Source organism: Heterodontus francisci, chromosome 2 (assembly GCF_036365525.1).
Source record: "Heterodontus francisci isolate sHetFra1 chromosome 2, sHetFra1.hap1, whole genome shotgun sequence".
In the NCBI taxonomy this organism is placed as follows: Eukaryota; Metazoa; Chordata; class Chondrichthyes; order Heterodontiformes; family Heterodontidae; genus Heterodontus; species Heterodontus francisci.
In genome coordinates, this window is record NC_090372.1 from 220,673,497 (window position 1) to 220,691,868 (window position 18,372).

The 18,372-nt window shown below is 46.3% G+C and overlaps 1 protein-coding gene across 3 annotated transcripts in view; it reads left to right on the forward strand.

The window, feature by feature from the left end:
* Window positions 1-18,372, forward strand: part of wdr97 (WD repeat domain 97) — a 141,367-nt gene that overhangs the window by 40,959 nt on the left and 82,036 nt on the right. For all 3 annotated transcript variants that reach the window (XM_068016085.1, XM_068016093.1, XM_068016103.1), the window contains 5 exons: window positions 298-419; window positions 1,987-2,641; window positions 8,543-8,688; window positions 14,886-15,122; window positions 16,535-16,625. In XM_068016085.1, the coding sequence (XP_067872186.1) occupies window positions 298-419; window positions 1,987-2,641; window positions 8,543-8,688; window positions 14,886-15,122; window positions 16,535-16,625 (1,251 nt within the window). The remainder of the gene's footprint in view (window positions 1-297; window positions 420-1,986; window positions 2,642-8,542; window positions 8,689-14,885; window positions 15,123-16,534; window positions 16,626-18,372) is intronic.

The window sequence follows — 18,372 nt, forward strand, 5'->3', positions numbered from 1 at the left end:
CTCCTTGAGCCTGCTCCACCATTCGATATGATCGTGGCTGATCTGCCTCAACTCCACTTTCCCGCACGCTCCCCAAAGCAACACTTTGGAAGCACCTTCACCAGAAGGACTGCAGGAGGCTCACCACCAGCTTCTCAAGAAGCAACTAGGACGGGCAATAAATGTCAGTGACATCTCATGGAATGAATAAAAATAAAATGTATACCACTGAGCATTAGTCACTGATTATTCTGCAGCGTGTGCCCACCCGGGGCTTGATTTCTCCGATTGACAAACTCTTTATGATATTCTGATTAGGAAAATCACAGGGATCGCTGTCTTTGAAACGCTGAGATGTGTGGTCACTTCCTCTCGGGATGGGAACATCAAAATATGGGATGAAAATTGGAATCTTCAAATGGTGTTTGTTGGGCACAGAGGTGAGTGGAGACCCAGTCCAGCTCTCTACTGAGAATTTCACTTCGTAAAAAGGCAGCCAGGGTTTCTGGGGCATTGCGAGGTGTTGTGGGGGAGAGGATTAAATTACCAAACCGATGGGGCAACATGTTAGACAGGGACAAGAAATTCCCCATCTTCACAGCGCCAGCCTTCCTGACTGTTTGTTACCCAATTGAATGGTTTGTGGTCATTAGTCAAAAAGCCTTCTTTTCTTCCATCTCTAACAACTTTAGATCTAATAAACAAAAGCGTTGAAAGAAAATAGGAAACAAAAACGCTGCATGACATTTCTTTAATGCCCTCTGATTTTTCTCGTGGGTTCATTGTACCAGGTAGATCAATATAACAACAACTTGCGTTTATATATGGTTGGGAGACAATGTAGCTCAGCGAGCACAGTGGGTGATGGGTGAATACGACTTGGTACGAGTTAGGACGTGGGTGGCAGAGTTTTGGATAAGTTTAAGTTTATGGAGGGTGCAAGATGGGAGGTTAGATAGGGGAGCATTGGAATAGTCAAGTCTGGAGGTACCAAAAGCATGAATGAGGGTTTCAGCGACTACCTCTGTAATCTCCTCCAGCCCTACAACCCTCCAAGATCTCTGCGCTTCTCCAGCTCTGGCCTCTTGTGCATCCCTGATTTTAATTGCTCCACCATTGGCAGCCATTTCTTCAGCTGCTTACACTAACCTTTAATGTCGCAAAATGTTCCAGGGGTGCTTCATAGGAGTGATTTTCAAAAAGAGTTTGGCACCGAGACACATGAGGCGATATTGGGATAGGAAGGTGGTGGAGAGGTTAGGGGAGGGAATTCCAGAGGTCAGGACCTTGGCAGCTGGAGGCACAGCCACCAATGGCGGAGCGAAGAAAATCGGAGGCCAGAATTGGAGGAGCGCAGAAATCATAGTGCCTAAAATGTGGAATTTCCTCCCTAAATCTCTCCGCATCTCTACCTCTTCTTTTAAAAGGCTCCTTTAAAACCTACCTCATTGGCCAAGCTTTTGATCACTTTTCCTAATATTTGGCTTAGTGTCAAATTCTGTTTGTTACGTACTCCTGTGAAGCATCTTGGGAAGTTTTACTTGGGTTTTTTTATTCGTTCATGGGATGTAGGCGTCACTGGCCAGGCCAGCATTTGTTGCCCATCACTAATTGCCCTTGAACTGAGTGGCTTGCTGGGCCATTTCAGAGGGCAGTTAAGAGTCAACCACATTGCTGTGGGTCTGGATTCACATGTCAGCCAGAAGAAGTAAGGACAGCGTTCCTTCCCTAAAGGACATTAGTGAACCAGATGGTTTTTTTTTTACAACAATCAACAATGGTTTTTTTAATTAATTGAATTAAATTTTCACCATCTGCCATGGTGATATTTGAACCCATGTCTCCAGAGCATTAGCCTGGGTTTCTGGATTACTCATCCAGTGATATTACCACTATGCCACTGCATCCCCACACTAGGGTGCTATATAAATGCAGGTTGTTGTGACTGAAATGATAGATCATTACATGACATAACTAAACCCCCCTATCCCCTGTTTGTTTCTGCAGGTCCTGTCACTGCACTCGCTATCTATCCCCATGGTCCCTATCTCCTCTCTGCCTCTGAGGATAAGACCATCCGAACATGGAGCCTGGTGATGGGAGACCAAGTGAACGAGATCCAGATGGGGGTGGCGGTCACTCGCCTGGGGACGGAGTTCGGGGAGGACAGTATCTTCTCCTATGCCAACCAGCGGCTGGACTTGTGGACTATCGTGCACCTATACAATCAGCACACCACCATAGGCTACACTGTGAGGGCCATCAAGGCTGGCAATGTTGGCATGGTCAGCCATTTCCCCATGCGGGCGGTCTGCTCCTGTGCTGACGGGGCAGCACGGCTGGTCTCTTCGGATACTGGAGACGTCATTGCCACCTTCCTGCTGGAGAGGGGCCAGCAGGTGGTAGACCTGGACTACTGCCTGGTCCGAGAGGCCCTGCTGGTTCTGTCTGATGAAGGAGACATTGTGAAAGCCAATGCACTGACCAACCCCATGGAGACAATGTGGAAGGTGCCAGGCAGCAGCCAGGCGTCACAGCTCTGCTGCTTTTGCATCTTCACCCATGTGGCCAACATGGAACTAACCCATTCCCGGTGGCTGCAAGCGGTGGCTGGAGGAAGCGAGAGAAAAATCAAGATTGTTGGAGTGAAGGACCATGACCGGTGAGAAAGAAAGAATTTGTATTTCTATAGCACTTTTCACTGTCCTCAGGATGTCCCTAGGCAGTTACAGCCAATGAACTACTTCTGAAGTGTAGTCACTGTTGGAATGTAAGAAATGCGGCAGCCAATTTGCACACAGCAAGATCCCACAGACAGCAATGTGACAATGACCATTTCATCCATTTCAGTGACGTTGGTTAAGAGATAAATATTGGCCAGACACCAGGGAGAACTGCCCTGCTCCTCTTCAAATGTTGCCATGGGATCTGAGAAGGCAGTCGGATCTTAGTGCAGCACTCCGTCAGTACTGGCCCTCCGACAGTGCGGCACTCCCTCAGTACTGACCCTCTGACAATGCAGTGCTCCCTCAGTACTGACCCTCCGACAGTGCAGCACTCCCTCAGTACTGACCCTCTGACAATGCAGTGCTCCCTCAGTACTGACCCTCCGACAGTGCGGCGCTCCCTCAGTACTGACCCTCCGACAGTGCGCCACTCCAGAGTGGCGCAGTGGCTAGCACCGCAACCTCATAGCTCCAACGACCCAAGTTCACTTCTGGGTACTGCCTGTGGGAGTTTGCAAGTTCTCCCTGTGACCGCATAGGCTTCCTCCAGGTGCTCCAGTTTCCTCCCACATTCCAAAGACTTGCGGGTTGATAGGAGAATTGAGAGAAGGTGGGGATGTGAGAGGGGAAAAATGGGATTAATGTAGGATTAGCATAAATGGGTAGTTGATGGTCGGCATGGATTCGGTGGGCCGAAGGGCCTGTTTTGGTGCTGTATCACTCTATGACTCCCTCAGTACTGCCCCTCCGACAGTGCGGCACTCCCTCAGTACTGACTCTCCGACTACTACACTGGGACTGTCAGCCTGGATTATTGGACTCAAGTCTATGGAATGGGCCTTGAACCCATGACATTGCAGCAGCTTTTTCGGGAGCAGAGTGCGAGCGAGTGAGCAGCTGGGAAGCAGCTTTTTCGGGAGCAGATCGCGAGCGAGTGAGCAGCTGGGAAGCAGCTTTTTCGGGAGCAGATCGCGAGCGAGTGAGCAGCTGGGAAGCAGCTTTTTCGGGAGCAGAGTGCGAGCGAGTGAGCAGCTGGGAAGGTCAGTTTGAAAGTAAACTTAATTTCCTTTTGTTTTCGGCGGAGGCCAGGGGGCTGCTGGGTAAGTAAAACACTATATATTTGGGCGGTTTCTGAACCCGAGACACCACACTTGTAGTGTCTCCCACCTGCCCTCCTCCTCTAACCAAAAAAAAGGACTCGGTGGGGTGTATAGAAGGTAAGGCTTTTTCTATTTCTCTGGTTTTATCGTGATTGGTAAAAACTTTTCGTTCCTTTTTCATTTAACTAAGTTAAGCTTAAGATTAAAAATGGCAGGAGATCTCAGACCCGTGTCATGCTCCTCTTGCTCAATGTGGGAGCTCAGGGACACGGCTGATGTCCCTGACTCCTTCACGTGCAGGAAGTGTGTCCAACTGCAGCTCTTGTTAGACCGCATGACGGCTCTCGAGCTGCGGATGGACTCACTTTGGAGCATGCGCGATGCTGAGGAGGTCGTGGATAGCACGTTTAGTGAATTGGTCACACCGCAGATTAGGATTGCTGAGGGAGAAAGGGAATGGGTGACCAAAAGGCAGAGAAAGAGCAGGAAGGCAGCGCAGGAGTCCCCTGCGGTCATCTCCCTCCAAAACAAGTATACCGTTTTGGATACTGTTGAGGGAGATGGCTCACCAGGGGAAGGCAGCAGTAGCCAGGTTCATGGCACCGTGGCTGGCTCTGCTGTTCAGAAGAGCGGGAAAAAGAGTGGAAGGGCTATAGTTATAGGGGATTCGATTGTAAGGGGAGTAGATGGGCGGTTCTGTGGTCGAAAACGAGGCTCCCGAATGGTATGTTGCCTCCCAGGTGCACGGGTCAGGGATGTCTCAGATCGGCTGCAGAACATTCTGAAGGGGGAGGGTGAACAGCCAGTTGTCGTTGTGCACATAGGCACCAATGATATAGGTAAAAAACGGGATGAGGTCCTACAAGCAGAGTTTAGGGAGTTAGGAGCCAAGTTAAAAAGTAGGACCTCAGAGGTAGTAATCTCAGGATTGCTACCAGTGCCACGTGATAGTCAGAGTAAAAATGAAAGAATAGTCAGGATGAATGCGTGGCTTGAGAGATGGTGCAGGAAGGAGGGGTTCAGATTTTTGGGACATTGGGACCGGTTCTGGGGGAGGTGGGACTATTACAAATTGGACGGTCTACACCTGGGCCGGACTGGAACCAATGTCCTTGGGGGTGCTTTTGCTAACGCTGTTGGGGAGGGTTTAAACTAATGTGGCAGGGGGATGGGAACCAATTGAGGAGGTCAGTTGACAGTAAGGAGGTAGTAACAAAAGCCTGTAAGGAACTAGATAATGAAGTCAGCGTGACTAAGGGAAAGAGTAGGCAGGGAGCAGATGATGAATGTAAAGGGACTGGTGGTCTGAGGTGCATTTGTTTTAATGCAAGAAATGTAGTAGGTAAGGCAGATGAACTTAGGGCTTGGATTAGTACCTGGGAGTATGATGTTATTGCTATTACTGAGACTTGGTTGAGGGAAGGGCATGATTGGCAACTAAATATCCCAGGATATCGATGCTTCAGGCGGGATAGAGAGGGAGGTAAAAGGGGTGGAGGAGTTGCATTACTGGTCAAAGAGGATATCACAGCTGAAGGAGGGCACTATGGAGGACTCGAGCAGTGAGGCAATATGGACAGAACTCAGAAATAGGAAGGGTGCGGTAACAATGTTGGGGCTGTACTACAGGCCTCCCAACAGCGAGCGTGAGATAGAGGTACAAATATGGAAACAGATTATGGAAAGATGTAGGAGCAACAGGGTGGTGGTGATAGGAGATTTTAATTTTCCCAACATTGACTGGGATTCACTTAGTGTTAGAGGTCTAGATGGAGCAGAATTTGTAAGGAGCATCCAGGAGGGTTTTCTAGAGCAGTATGTAAATAGTCCAACTCGGGAAGGGGCCATACTGGACCTGGTGTTGGGGAATGAGCCCGGCCAGGTGTTTGAAGTTTCAGTAGGGGACTACTTTGGGAATAGTGATCACAATTCCGTAAGCTTTAAAATACTCATGGACAAAGACGAGAGTGGTCCCAAAGGAAGAGTGCTAAATTGGGGGAAGGCCAACTATATCAAAATTCGGCAGGAGCTGGGGAATGTAGATTGGGAGCAGCTGTTTGAAGGTAAATCCACATGTGATATGTGGGAGGCTTTTAAAGAGAGGTTGATTAGCGCGCAGGAGAGACATGTTCCTGTGAAAATGAGGGACAGAAATGGCAAGATTAGGGAACCATGGATGACAGGTGAAATTGTGAGACTAGCTAAGAGGAAAAAGGAAGCATACATAAGGTCTAGGCGGCTGATGAAAGACGAAGCTTTGAAAGAATATCGGGAATGTAGGACCAATCTGAAACGAGGAATTAAGAGGGCTAAAAGGGGTCATGAAATATCTATAGCAAACAGGGTTAAAGAAAATCCCAAAGCCTTTTATTCATATATAAGGAGCAAGAGGGTAACTAGAGAAAGGATTGGCCCACTAAAGGACAAAGGAGGAATGTTATGCTTGGACTCAGAGAAAATGGGTGAGATTCTAAACGAGTACTTTGCATCGGTATTCACCGAGGAGAGGGACATGACGGATGTTGAGGTTAGGAACAGATGTTTGATTACTCTAGGTCAAGTCGGCATAAGGAGGGAGGAAGTGTTGGGTATTCTAAAGGGCATTAAGATGGACAAGTCCCCAGGTCCGGATGGGATCTATCCCAGGTTACTGAGGGAAGTGAGAGAGGAAATAGCTGGGGCCTTAACAGATATCTTTGCAGCATCCTTAAACACGGGTGAGGTCCCGGAGGACTGGAGAATTGCTGATGTTGTCCCCTTGTTTAAGAAGGGTAGCAGGGATAATCCAGGTAATTATAGACCAGTGAGCCTGACGTCAGTGGTCGGGAAGCTGCTGGAGAAGATACTGAGGGATAGGATCTATTCCCATTTGGAAGAAAATGGGCTCATCAGTGATAGGCAACATGGTTTTGTGCAGGGAAGGTCTTGTCTTACCAACTTAATAGAATTCTTTGAGGAAGTGACAAAGTTGATTGATGAGGGAAGGGCTGTAGATGTCATATACATGGACTTCAGTAAGGCGTTTGATAAGGTTCCCCATGGCAGGCTGATGGAGAAAGTGAAGGCGCATGGGGTCCAAGGTGTACTAGCGAGATGGATAAAGAACTGGCTGGGCAACAGGAGACAGAGAGTAGCAGTAGAGGGGAGTTTCTCAAAATGGAGATGGGTGACCAGTGGTGTTCCACAGGGATCCGTGCTGGGACCACTGTTGTTTGTGATATATATTAATGATTTGGAGGAAAGTATAGGTGGACTGATTAGCAAGTTTGCAGACGACACTAAGATTGGTGGAGTAGCAGATAGTGAAGGGGACTGTCAGAGAATACAGCAGAATATAGATAGATTGGAGAGTTGGGCAGAGAAATGGCAGATGGAGTTCAATCAGGGCAAATGCGAGGTGATGCATTTTGGAAGATCCAATTCAAGAGTGAACTATACAGTAAATGGAAAAGTCCTGGGGAAAATTGATGTCCAGAGAGATTTGGGTGTTCAGGTCCACTGTTCCCTGAAGGTGGCAACGCAGGTCAATAGAGTGGTCAAGAAGGCATACGGCATGCTTTCCTTCATCGGACGGGGTATTGAGTACAAGAGTTGGCAGGTCACGTTACAGTTGTATAGGACTTTGGTTCGGCCACATTTGGAATACTGCGTGCAGTTCTGGTCGCCACATTACCAAAAGGATGTGGATGCTTTGGAGAGGGTGCAGAGGAGGTTCACCAGGATGTTGCCTGGTATGGAGGGCGCTAGCTATGAAGAGAGGTTGAGTAGATTAGGATTATTTTCATTAGAAAGACGGAGGTTGAGGGGGGACCTGATTGAGGTGTACAAAATCATGAGAGGTATAGACAGGGTGGATAGCAAGAGGCTTTTTCCCAGAGTGGGGGATTCAATTACTAGAGGACACGAGTTCAAAGTGAAAGGGGAAAAGTTTAGGGGGGATATGCGTGGAAAGTTCTTTACGCAGAGGGTGGTGGGTGCCTGGAACGCGTTGCCAGCGGAGGTGGTAGATGCGGGCACGATGGCGTCTTTTAAGATGTATCTAGACAGATACATGAATGGGCAGAAAGAAAAGAGATACAGACCCTTAGAAAATAGGCGACATGTTTAGATAGAGGATCTGGATCGGCGCAGGCTTGGAGGGCCGAAGGGCCTGTTCCTGTGCTGTAATTTTCTTTGTTCTTTGTTCTTTGTTCTTTATTGTGACTCAGAGGTGGGAGTCCCACCCACTGAGCCAAGGCTGACACCTAGTGAACGTGAACCCATCCCCCCACCCCACACCAAACATCTTCCCTAATCGATCAGATGCAGTGAAATGCATTCCCTGGTGTGGTGCTGAGTTCCGCAAGTCTCCTGGCTCCCTCTCCTGTTTATCCTAGGTTAGTTGATTCAGGAGTGGCATTATCCTAATTGCCTCAGTGCCCCAGGGTCAAGGAGGGGTGTATCTGATCACTGTGCAATGACCCCTCTATGTGTCAGCATGTCTAGTGAGGATAGGGTTGGGCTTGGCTATGGCTTTCCTTAGATGGTGGAATCTCTTACTGCTGCTCGGATTAGGAACAGAGTGGAGGCCATTTGGCCCCTCGAATCTATTTTGCCATTAAATTAGATTAAATTCGGGTCACTGGACATGATGCAGATACCAGGTGAGCAACAGACTTTGTATTGAATCTATTGGAATTGATTTGAGTTTTGGACACTCAGGTAACCGTGCCCTTGTCTGTGTCTCTTGTTCTGAAGATTTCTGCTGATTGCTGGCCATCTGAATGGGTTCCTGTCTGTGTTGGACTGGAACTCGGGAATCACTCAGTACCAGGTGCAAGCACACGAGTCAAGAGTGTTGACCCTGGTGGCAGATCCTGAGAATCAACACCTCCTATCATCAGGTAAGTTGCCATCATTGTTGGGTTTATATAGAATCATAGAGAGAGGGAGGGGCCAAGGAGGGATTAGGAAAACAAGGGAGAGACTTTTAATCTTGAGACATTGCTCAGTACAGTCCAGAAGGAGGCTATTCATCCCATCGAGCAAGTGCCAGCTTTTTCAAAGAGTCCTACTCTCCTGATCTTTCTCCATATCCCAGGAATTTTTTAACTTTCAAGTATTTACCAAATTCCTTTTGAAGGTTACTATTGAATCTGTTTTCACCATTCTATCAGGCAGTACGTTCCAAATTTTAACCATTAAAAAGTTTTTCCTCGTGTTGCCTATTTTTTGCCAAACACCTTAAATCCGTGTCTTCTGCTTATTGACCGTTCAGTCATTGGAAACAGTTTCTCCTTATATATTCTTTCTAAACCCTTCATGATTTTAAACACCTCTGTTAAATCTCCTCTTAACCTTCTCTGCTCTAAGGAGAACAATCCCAGCTTCTCCAGTCTCTCCATGTAACTGAAGTCCCTCATTCCTGGGACTATTCTAGTAAATCTCTTCTGTAACCTCTCCGAGTCCTACACATCCTTCTTAAAGTGTGGTGGTCAGAAATGGACACAATACCAAACTAGTCTTTTATACAGGTGTAACATAACTTCTTGGCTTTTGTACTCTGTTTCTATTTATAAATCCCTTGATCCCATACGCTTTGTTAATCCTGTCCTTCAAAGGACTGTGCACAAACACCTACCCTGGTCTCTTGCACCCCCTTTAAAATTATACCATTTAGCTTGTATTGTCTCTCCTCATTCTTCCTAAAGAAATGTGTCACCTCACACTGCCCCTTATATCTCATGGGCTTCAATTTTGCTATTAAGTCTATCATGTGGTATTTTATAAAAGTTCTTTTGAAAGTCCATAAACACATCAACTGCACTGTGGTCATTAAACTCATCAAAAAATTCAATCAGGTTAGTCAAACACACAATTTGTCTTCAACAAATAAAAGCAGAAAGTGCTGGAAATACTCAGCAGGTCTGGCAGTGTCTGTGGAGAGAGAACCAGAGTTAATGTTTCAGGACTGTGTTCTGACGAAAGGTCACTGACCTGAAAAGTTAACTCTGTTCTCTCTCCACAGATGCTGCCAGACCCGCTGAGTATTTCCTGCACTTTCTGTTTTTATTTCTGCTTTCCAGCATCTGCAGTATTTTGCTTTTATTTTTGTCTTTAACAAATTCATGCTGGTTCTCCTTTATCATATATCCCCATTGCCTCTTTAGAACAGTGCCATTAAGTCTATATTTCCTCTCCCTATCCCTTCTGCCAAAATGCGTCACCTCACAATTCTTACAGAATCACAGAATAATACAGTGCAGAAGAGGCCCTTCAGCCCATCGAGTCTGCACCGATGCATCAAAGACACCTGACCTCTGTATTAAATTCCATCTGCCATTTGTCTGCCCATTCTACTAGCCTATCTATGTCCTCACTGTTTGCCACATGTCCATATTTGGTATCATTGGCAAATTTTGAAAATTTACTCTGTATTCCACATCATTTATATTTATCAAAAAAAGCATTGGTCCCAGCACTGGATCATGGGGAACACCACTGTCTACCATCCTCCAGTCTGAAAAACAACAGTTTACTATGACTCGCTGTTACTGTCCTTAAGTCAATTTTTTTTTAGACTCTGACCTTCCTATTCTATGAGCCTCAATTTTATCAACTAGACTATGACTTTTATGTGGTACTTTGTCAAACACTTTCTCAAAATCCATATAAACAACATCCATTGCTTTTCCTTCATTAGTCGTCTCTGTTACTTCGTCAAAAAATTCAATTAGATTAGTTAAGCACGATCTGTCTTTTACAAATCTGTGCTGGCTCTCCTTATTTAACTCAAACCTCTCCAAGTGCCTGTGTTTTTTCCCCCTGATTATTGTTTCTAAAACTTTACCCACCACTGATTGGCTTCTAGTTGCTAGGACTGTCCTTACACCTTTCCTTAAATAAGGGCTTCATATTTGCCACTCTTCAAACCTTTGGCACCTCCCCCCCCCATATCTAGGGAAGATTGGAATATGATGGCAAGCCCTTCCGCTATCTCCATTCCCACTTCCTTTATCAACCTGGGGTACAAGCCATCTGGACCAGGAGACTTATCTACTCTTAAGCATAATCAGATTTTCCTGTACATCCTGCCTATCAATTTTCACCCCATCCACTGCCTCTACCATCTCGGCTTCTACTGATACTTTGTCAGCATCCTCTTCCTTTGAAAACACTGATATAAAGTACTCAAAATAACAGAATTGTTACAGTGCAGAAGGAGGTCATTCAGCTCATTGTGTCTGCACGACTCTCCATTTGAGCAATTCACCGAATGCCATTCCCCTGCCGCCTTCCCATAACCCTGCACATTCTTCCTTTTCAGATAACAGTCTAATTCCCTTTTGAATGCTTCAATTGAACCTGCTTCCACCACACTCTCAGGCAGCACATTCCAGACCTTAATCACTCGCTGCATGAAAAAGTTTTTCCTCATGTCACTTTTGCTTCTTTTACCAATTCTGGGCCCTCTCGTTCTCGCTCCTTTCACGAGTGGGAACACTTTCTCTCTATCTACTATGTCCAGACCCCTCGTGATTTTGAATACCTCTATCAAATCACCTCAGCCTTCTCTTCTCCAAGGAAAACAATCCCAATTTCTCCAATCTATCTTCATAACTGAAGTTCCTCATCCCTGGAATCAGTCTCAGGAAGTGTTTCCCCACAGACACTTGGTCCACTTGACCCACCTCATTCCTCAGCACCAAATTCAGCAATACCTCCTTCAATGTTGGACTGAGAGTATATTGGTCAAGGAAGTTCTACTGAACACATTTCAGAAATTCCACCCCCTCCTTATCCTTTTAATCTAACATTATCCCAATCGATATTTGGGTAATTAAAGTCCCCCAGTATCACTACTCTATAGTTCTTGCACATCCCAGTGATTTCCCTGCAGATTTGCTCCTCTCTCTATATCTCTCACTGTTTGGAGGCCTTCAGAATACTCCCAGTTATGGGATCGTACCCAACTTGCTTCTCAACTCTAACCAAATGGATTCTGTTCTTGCCTCCTCAAGGCCATCCTCTCTTTCCAACACTACAATATCTTCCCTAATCAGTACTGCCACCCCACCTCCTTTTTTTCCTTCTCAGACCCCTTTCCAATCCTGAGTGGCGTGTAACAGGGCTGTGTTCTCGCACCTACACTGTTTGGGATCTTCTTCTCACTGCTGCTCTCACATGCGTTCAATCCTTCAGAAGAAGGAATTTTCCTCCACACAAGATCAGGTGGCAGGTTGTTCAACCTTGCCCGTTTAAGAGCGAAAACCAACGTATGTAATGTTCTCATCAGGCAACTCCTCTTTGTTGACAATGCTGCAGTAACATCTCACAGAAGAGTGTCTGCAGAGTCTCATCGACAGGTTTGCGGCTGCCTGCAACAAGTTTGGCCTAACCATCAGCCTCAAGAAAACAAACATCATGGGACAGGACATCAGAAATGCTCCATCCATCAAGATCGGCGACCACGCTCTGGAAGTGGTTCAAGAGTTCACCTACCTAGGCTCAACTATCACCAGTAACCTGTCTCTCGATGCAGAAACAAGCGCATGGGAAAGGCTTCCACTGCTATGTCCAAACTGGCAAGACAGTGTGGGAAAATGGCATACTGACATGGAACACAAAAGTCCGAGTGTATCAAACCTGTGTCCTCAGTACCTTGTTCTACGGCAGCGAGGCCTGGGCAACGTATGTCAGCCAAGAGCGACGTCTCAATTCATTCTATCTTCGCTGCCTCCGGAGAATCCTTGGCATCAGGTGGCAGGACCGTATCTCCAACGCTCCCCAGCATATACACCCTACTGAGCTGGCGGCGCTTGAGATGGCTTGGCCATGTGAGCCGCATGGAAGATGGCAGGATCCCCAAAGACACATTGTACAGCAAGCTCGTCACTGGTATCAGACCCACCGGCCGTCCATGTCTCCGCTTTAAAGACGTCTGCAAATGCGACATGAAGTCCTGTGACATTGATCACAAGTCGTGGGAGTCAGTTGCCAGTGATCGCCAGAGCTGGTGGACAGCCATAAAGGCGGGGCTAAAGAGAGGCGAGTCGAAGAGACTTAGCAGTTGGCAGGAAAAAAGACAGAAGCGCAAGGAGACAGCCAACTGTGTAACAGCCCCGACAACCAATTTTATCTGCAGCACCTGTGGAAGAGTCTGTCACTCTAGAATTGGCCTTTATAGCCACTCCAGGCGCTGCTTCACAAACCACTGACCACCTCCAGGCACTTACCCATTGTCTCTCGAGACCAGGAGGCCAAAGAAAGAAAGATCTTTTCTGAACACTTTGTTTCATTCAGGTCATAAGAAATCGGAGCAGAAGTAGACCATACTGCCCCTTAAGCCTGCTCCACCATTCAGTATGATCATGGCTGATCCTCAGCCTCAACTCCACTTTCCCGCCCGCTTGCTATATCCCTTGATTCCCTGAAAGACCAAAACTCTGTCTATCCCATCCTTAAATATATTCAATGATGGAGCATCCACAACCCTCTGGGATAAAGAATTCCAAAGATTCACATCCCTTTGAGTGAACAGGTTTCTTCTCATCTCAGTTCTAAATGATTGACTTCTTGTCCGAAGACTGTGCCCCCGTGTTGTAAATTCCCCAGCCAGGGGAAACAACTTCTCAGTGTCTACCCTGTGAAGCCCCTTCAGAATCCTGTATGTTTCAATGAGACCACCTCTCATTCTTCTAAACTCCAGAGAGTATAGACCCAATTAAACTCCAGAGAGTATAGACCCAGTTGGCTTAGTCTCTCATCGTAGGACAACCCTCTCATCCCAGGGACCAATCTAGTGAATCTTTGCTGAACTGCCTCCAATACAAGTATATCCTTCCTTAAATGTGGAGACCAAAACTGCACACAGTATTCCAGATGTGGTATCACCAAAACCCTGTACAATTGTAGCAAGACTTCCTTATTCTTGTACTCCAATCTCCTTGCAATAAAGGTCATCATGCCATTTGCCTTCCTAATTGCTTGCTGTACCTGCATGCTGACTTCCTGTGTTCCTTTTCCAATGCACCAAAGTCTCTTTGAACATCAACATTTTGAAGTTTCACATCTTTTAAAAAATATTCTTTTCTATTCTAACAAAGTGAATAACCTCACATTTCCCCACATTATACCCCATCTGCCATCTTGTTGCCCATTCTCTGAACCTGTTTATATGTCTTTACAGCCTCTTTGTGTCCTCCTCACAGCTTACATTCCCACCTAGCTTTGTATCATCTGCAAACTTAAATACATTATTCTCTGTCTCTTCATCTAAGTCATTAATTCAGATTGTAAATAGCTGAGGCCCCAGCACTGATCCTTGCAGCACTCCACTATTCACTTCCTGCCAACTTGAAAATGCCCCGTTTATGCCCACTCTTTGCTTCCTGTCCATTAACCAATCCTCTATCCACGCTAATATATTAACCTCAACACCATGAGCCCATATCTTGCCTATTAACCTTTTGTGTGGTACCTTATTGAACGTCTTTTCGAAATCCAAGTATACTGCATCTACTGGCTCCCCTTTATCTAGCTACTCGTTATATCCTCAAAAAGCTCTAATAAATTTGTCAAACAAGATTTCCCTTTCATAAAGCTATGTTGACTTTGCTTGGTCATACTTCCGTAATAATACATTCCACCATCTTCCTGTGAGAGTGTTTAATTAACTGAATTTAAATTCCCTAGCTGACGTGGTGGGCTTTCTGGATTATTAGTCCAGGCCTCTGGATTACTAGCCCAGAAAGATAACCACTATGCTGCCATTCCTGTTGGGCCCTTAGCTCAACAGGATTAAAGGAATAGAAACAAGTGTAGGGGCTCCTCCATACTGCTATCCTTTGTGGGTTAGGTGGGTGGGCCAGGCGAGGTCCAGGATTGACCATGGATGTTATGCTGTTTATGGCTGAACAATCCGCTGTGGGTCAACGCAGGAAGAATTGGTGCCAGGTTGAAGCAGGGGTGTTAGGGGAGAGGTTGACACATTCCCACATATCGGTATGTCAACTACAATCAGCATTGGTGAGGGGTTTAGGGGGTGGGTAGGTTGGGGGGAAAGCGGTTGATAATTTGACTGACGGATATACCATTGCAGGTGAGGACAATACAATCAAGGTGTGGCGTGTTTTCCCATATGCCCAGGAATCCCTCAGCCTCTTAATGAATTTCTACAGTGCCCATTGCTCTACCCACCTGTGCGTATTAAAGACCATGTTCGTGGTGGCCCTGCAGAATCCCATGTGCGCTGTCCACACCATCGTTCTCTGCGACTTGTGGAAGAAGATTCGCAGAGATCATCATCCAGCCAATGACCATGAGGACGAAATCATAGGTAAGGGTCAGATACAGAGTAAAGCTCCCTCTACACTGTCCCCATCAAACACTCCCAGGATAGGTACAGCATGGGGTTAGATACAGAGTAAAGCTCCCTCTACACTGTCCCCATCAAACACTCCCAGGACAGGTACAGCATGGGGTTAGATACAGAGTAAAGCTCCCTCTCCACTGTCCCCATCAAACACTCCCAGGACAGATACAGCATGGGGTTAGATACAGAGTAAAGCTCCCTCTACACTGTCCCCATCAAACACTCCCAGGACAGATACAGCATGGGGTTAGATACAGAGTAAAGCTCCCTCTACACTGTCCCCATCAAACACTCCCAGGACAGGTACAGCATGGGGTTAGATACAGAGTAAAGCTCCCTCTACACTGTCCCCATCAAACACTCCCAGGACAGGTACAGTACGGGGTTAGATACAGAGTAAAGATCCCTCTACACTGTCCCCATCAAACACTCCCAGGACAGATACAGCATGGGGTTAGATACAGAGTAAAGCTCCCTCTACACGGTCCCCATCAAACACTCCCAGGACAGGGACAGTACGGGGTTAGATACAGAGTAAAGCTCGCTCTACACTGTCCCCATCAAACATTCCCAGGGCAGGTACAGCACAGACATGGATACAGAGTATAGCTCCCCTCTGCAAAAAAAGAAAGAAAAAGATCGGTTAGATATAGAATAAAGCTTCCGCTACACTGTCCCATCAAACGCTCCCAGGGGAATTACAGAAGGGGAAAATATTAATGTCCTTTGAGGAAGGTAACCTGCTGTTCTTACCCGGTCTGACCCTATACATAACTCCAGTCCCACATCCATGTAGTTGACTCTTAACTGTCCTCTGTGCAATGCTCCAGCCCCTAAGGGTGGCCAATACATGCCGACCTTGCCAGCAACACCCACATCTCAAGAGTGAAGGACAGAAGATAGACTGCAAACAAAGGAACATGCCTTAAATCCCATGAAATGGCTGCCAGTTAGTTCCGCACCCCACCGAACCCCCTCACCAGAAGCAGATCTGAATGGCAGAGCAGGCTTGAGTGTTGAATGGCCTCCTGTCATTTCCATGTTCCTCAGTTTCTGCCATATTGTCTGCAGCACAGTTGGAAAGTTTCTTGGGGCCGAGTCCCTGTTTTCTGTGGCTCTGGATGGCAGGTGGGAATGGAGTGGCAAGTTGTCTTTAGCTGTCACAGGTCATCACGGTGTGGGGGCAAGCTTGATGGACCAGCTGGTCTTTTCAATCCCATCAATTTCATATGTTTGAGTGTCTGAGCAGCAAAGGACAGTGAAATAGGAAGATGGCTCATCAGTTGGAGCCACAGATACCTCCGCCCTCGCCCTTCCTTCCTCACCCCAAGATTCCCATTCCCTAACCCACTGTAACCCCTTTGTGTGTTCCCCAGGACTGTGCGCGTGTCCAGAGCTGAAGATATTTGCTTCCACCAGCAGAGGTGGGATTCTGAAAATCTGGGACCATAACAACCAGCTGTTGAGGTGAAATGCGAGCGATGGGATAACACTGTTGGGATGTGTAATAATATAGTCAACGGCTGCAGTCCTGCATTGATATGCCAAGGATAAGTTTGAGGCGCGGAGTAAAACACTTGCATGTTTGTTAATATAATCACAGACAGCACAGGGTGAGATTTTGTGGTAGAGAAACACAGCTCACTGATAGTTGAACTCAACCTTCACTCCTGTATTTCTCTCTCTCTCTCCCCTCCTCCTTCCATTCCTTTTCTAACTTAAGGCCACGATCTGATGCAGAGACAATCCGAGGGACCCAGGGTGGGGGCAGGAAGACTCTCAAATCACTATAAAAGTAGCAAAGAAGTTAGTAAGACCTTAAAAAAACAGACAAAGCACTGGGGTTCATTTCTAAAGGGATAGGTTTTAAAAGCAAAGTTATGTTGAACTTGTGTGGATCCTTGTTTGGACCACACGGAGTTACTGTGAACAGTTCTGGTCTCCATATTATAAAAAGGATGAAGAGGCACTGGAGACGATGCAAAAAAGGACATACTAGAATAATACCAGAACTGAGAGGCTGAAATTATCAGGAAAGGTTTAACAGGATGTGTCCCTTTACTCTAGAAAAGAGAAGACTGAGAGATGACCTGTTCGAGGTTTTTAACATTTAAAGGGTTTTGATAGGGGAGATGTTTAGATATTTTCACTTGTGGGGGAGACCAGAACTAGGGGACCATAAATATAACATAGTCACTAACAAATCCAATCAGTAATTCAGGAGAAACTTCTTTACCCAGAGAGGGTGAGAATATGGAACTCGCTACCACAGGGAGTGGTTGAGCTTAGTAACATAGATACATGGATAAACACATGAGGGAGATAACAACAGAAGGATATGTTGATAGGGTGTGATGACGTAGGGTGGGAGGAGGCTCGAGTGGAGCATGAACACCGACGTAGACCAGTTGGGCCTAATGTCCTGTTTCTGTGCTGTAAATTCTATGTAATTCTATACATTATGCTGTTTCTAGCTGCACTAATCCTAAAGGCATCTTCATTCCAGAGCCTTTTACCTCCTTTTGATACTAGCCCCGATCAGTGTACCACAAGCTGTTGCAGGCCAGCTAAACATTTATCTCTCTATTCTGACGTCCGTAGCTCAGAGCCTTACAGCTGGCCCTGACTGATAACAAGGCGTAGAATGAAGTTACTATAAATGGATTATTTTACTACTTGTCAACCAATCGCTAACAGTGACTGCAGACAGTTCATGGCTACACGCCTGGTTTGTTGAAGGGGCAAGATTGAGTTTTAGTGGACTTTCAATGTGACAGTGCAGTCCCCACCACAGGCTGTCGCTTATCGATCCATAGAATGATGCAATCGAAAAGGAGCCCATTCGGCCCATCGGTCCTGTGCCGGCTCTTTGAAAGAGCTATCCAATAAGTCCCACTCTCCTGCTCTTTCCCCATAGCACTGAAAGCTTTTCCTTTTCAAGTATTTATCCGGTTCCTTTTTGAAAGTTATTACTGAATCTGCTTCCACTGCCCTTTCAGGCAGCGCATTCCAGATCACAACTTGTAAATTTTTTTTCCTCTTCTTTCTTCTGTTTTTTTTTAATTGCCTTAAATCTGTGCCCCTTATTTACCGACCCTCCTGCCAGTGAAACAGTTTCTCCATATCTACTCTAAACAAGTTGAGAAGGCCTTTTCAAAAAAGCATTTGGGATCCTTGGCATCATTATACAAGCTTACAGTATAAAAGCTAGGAA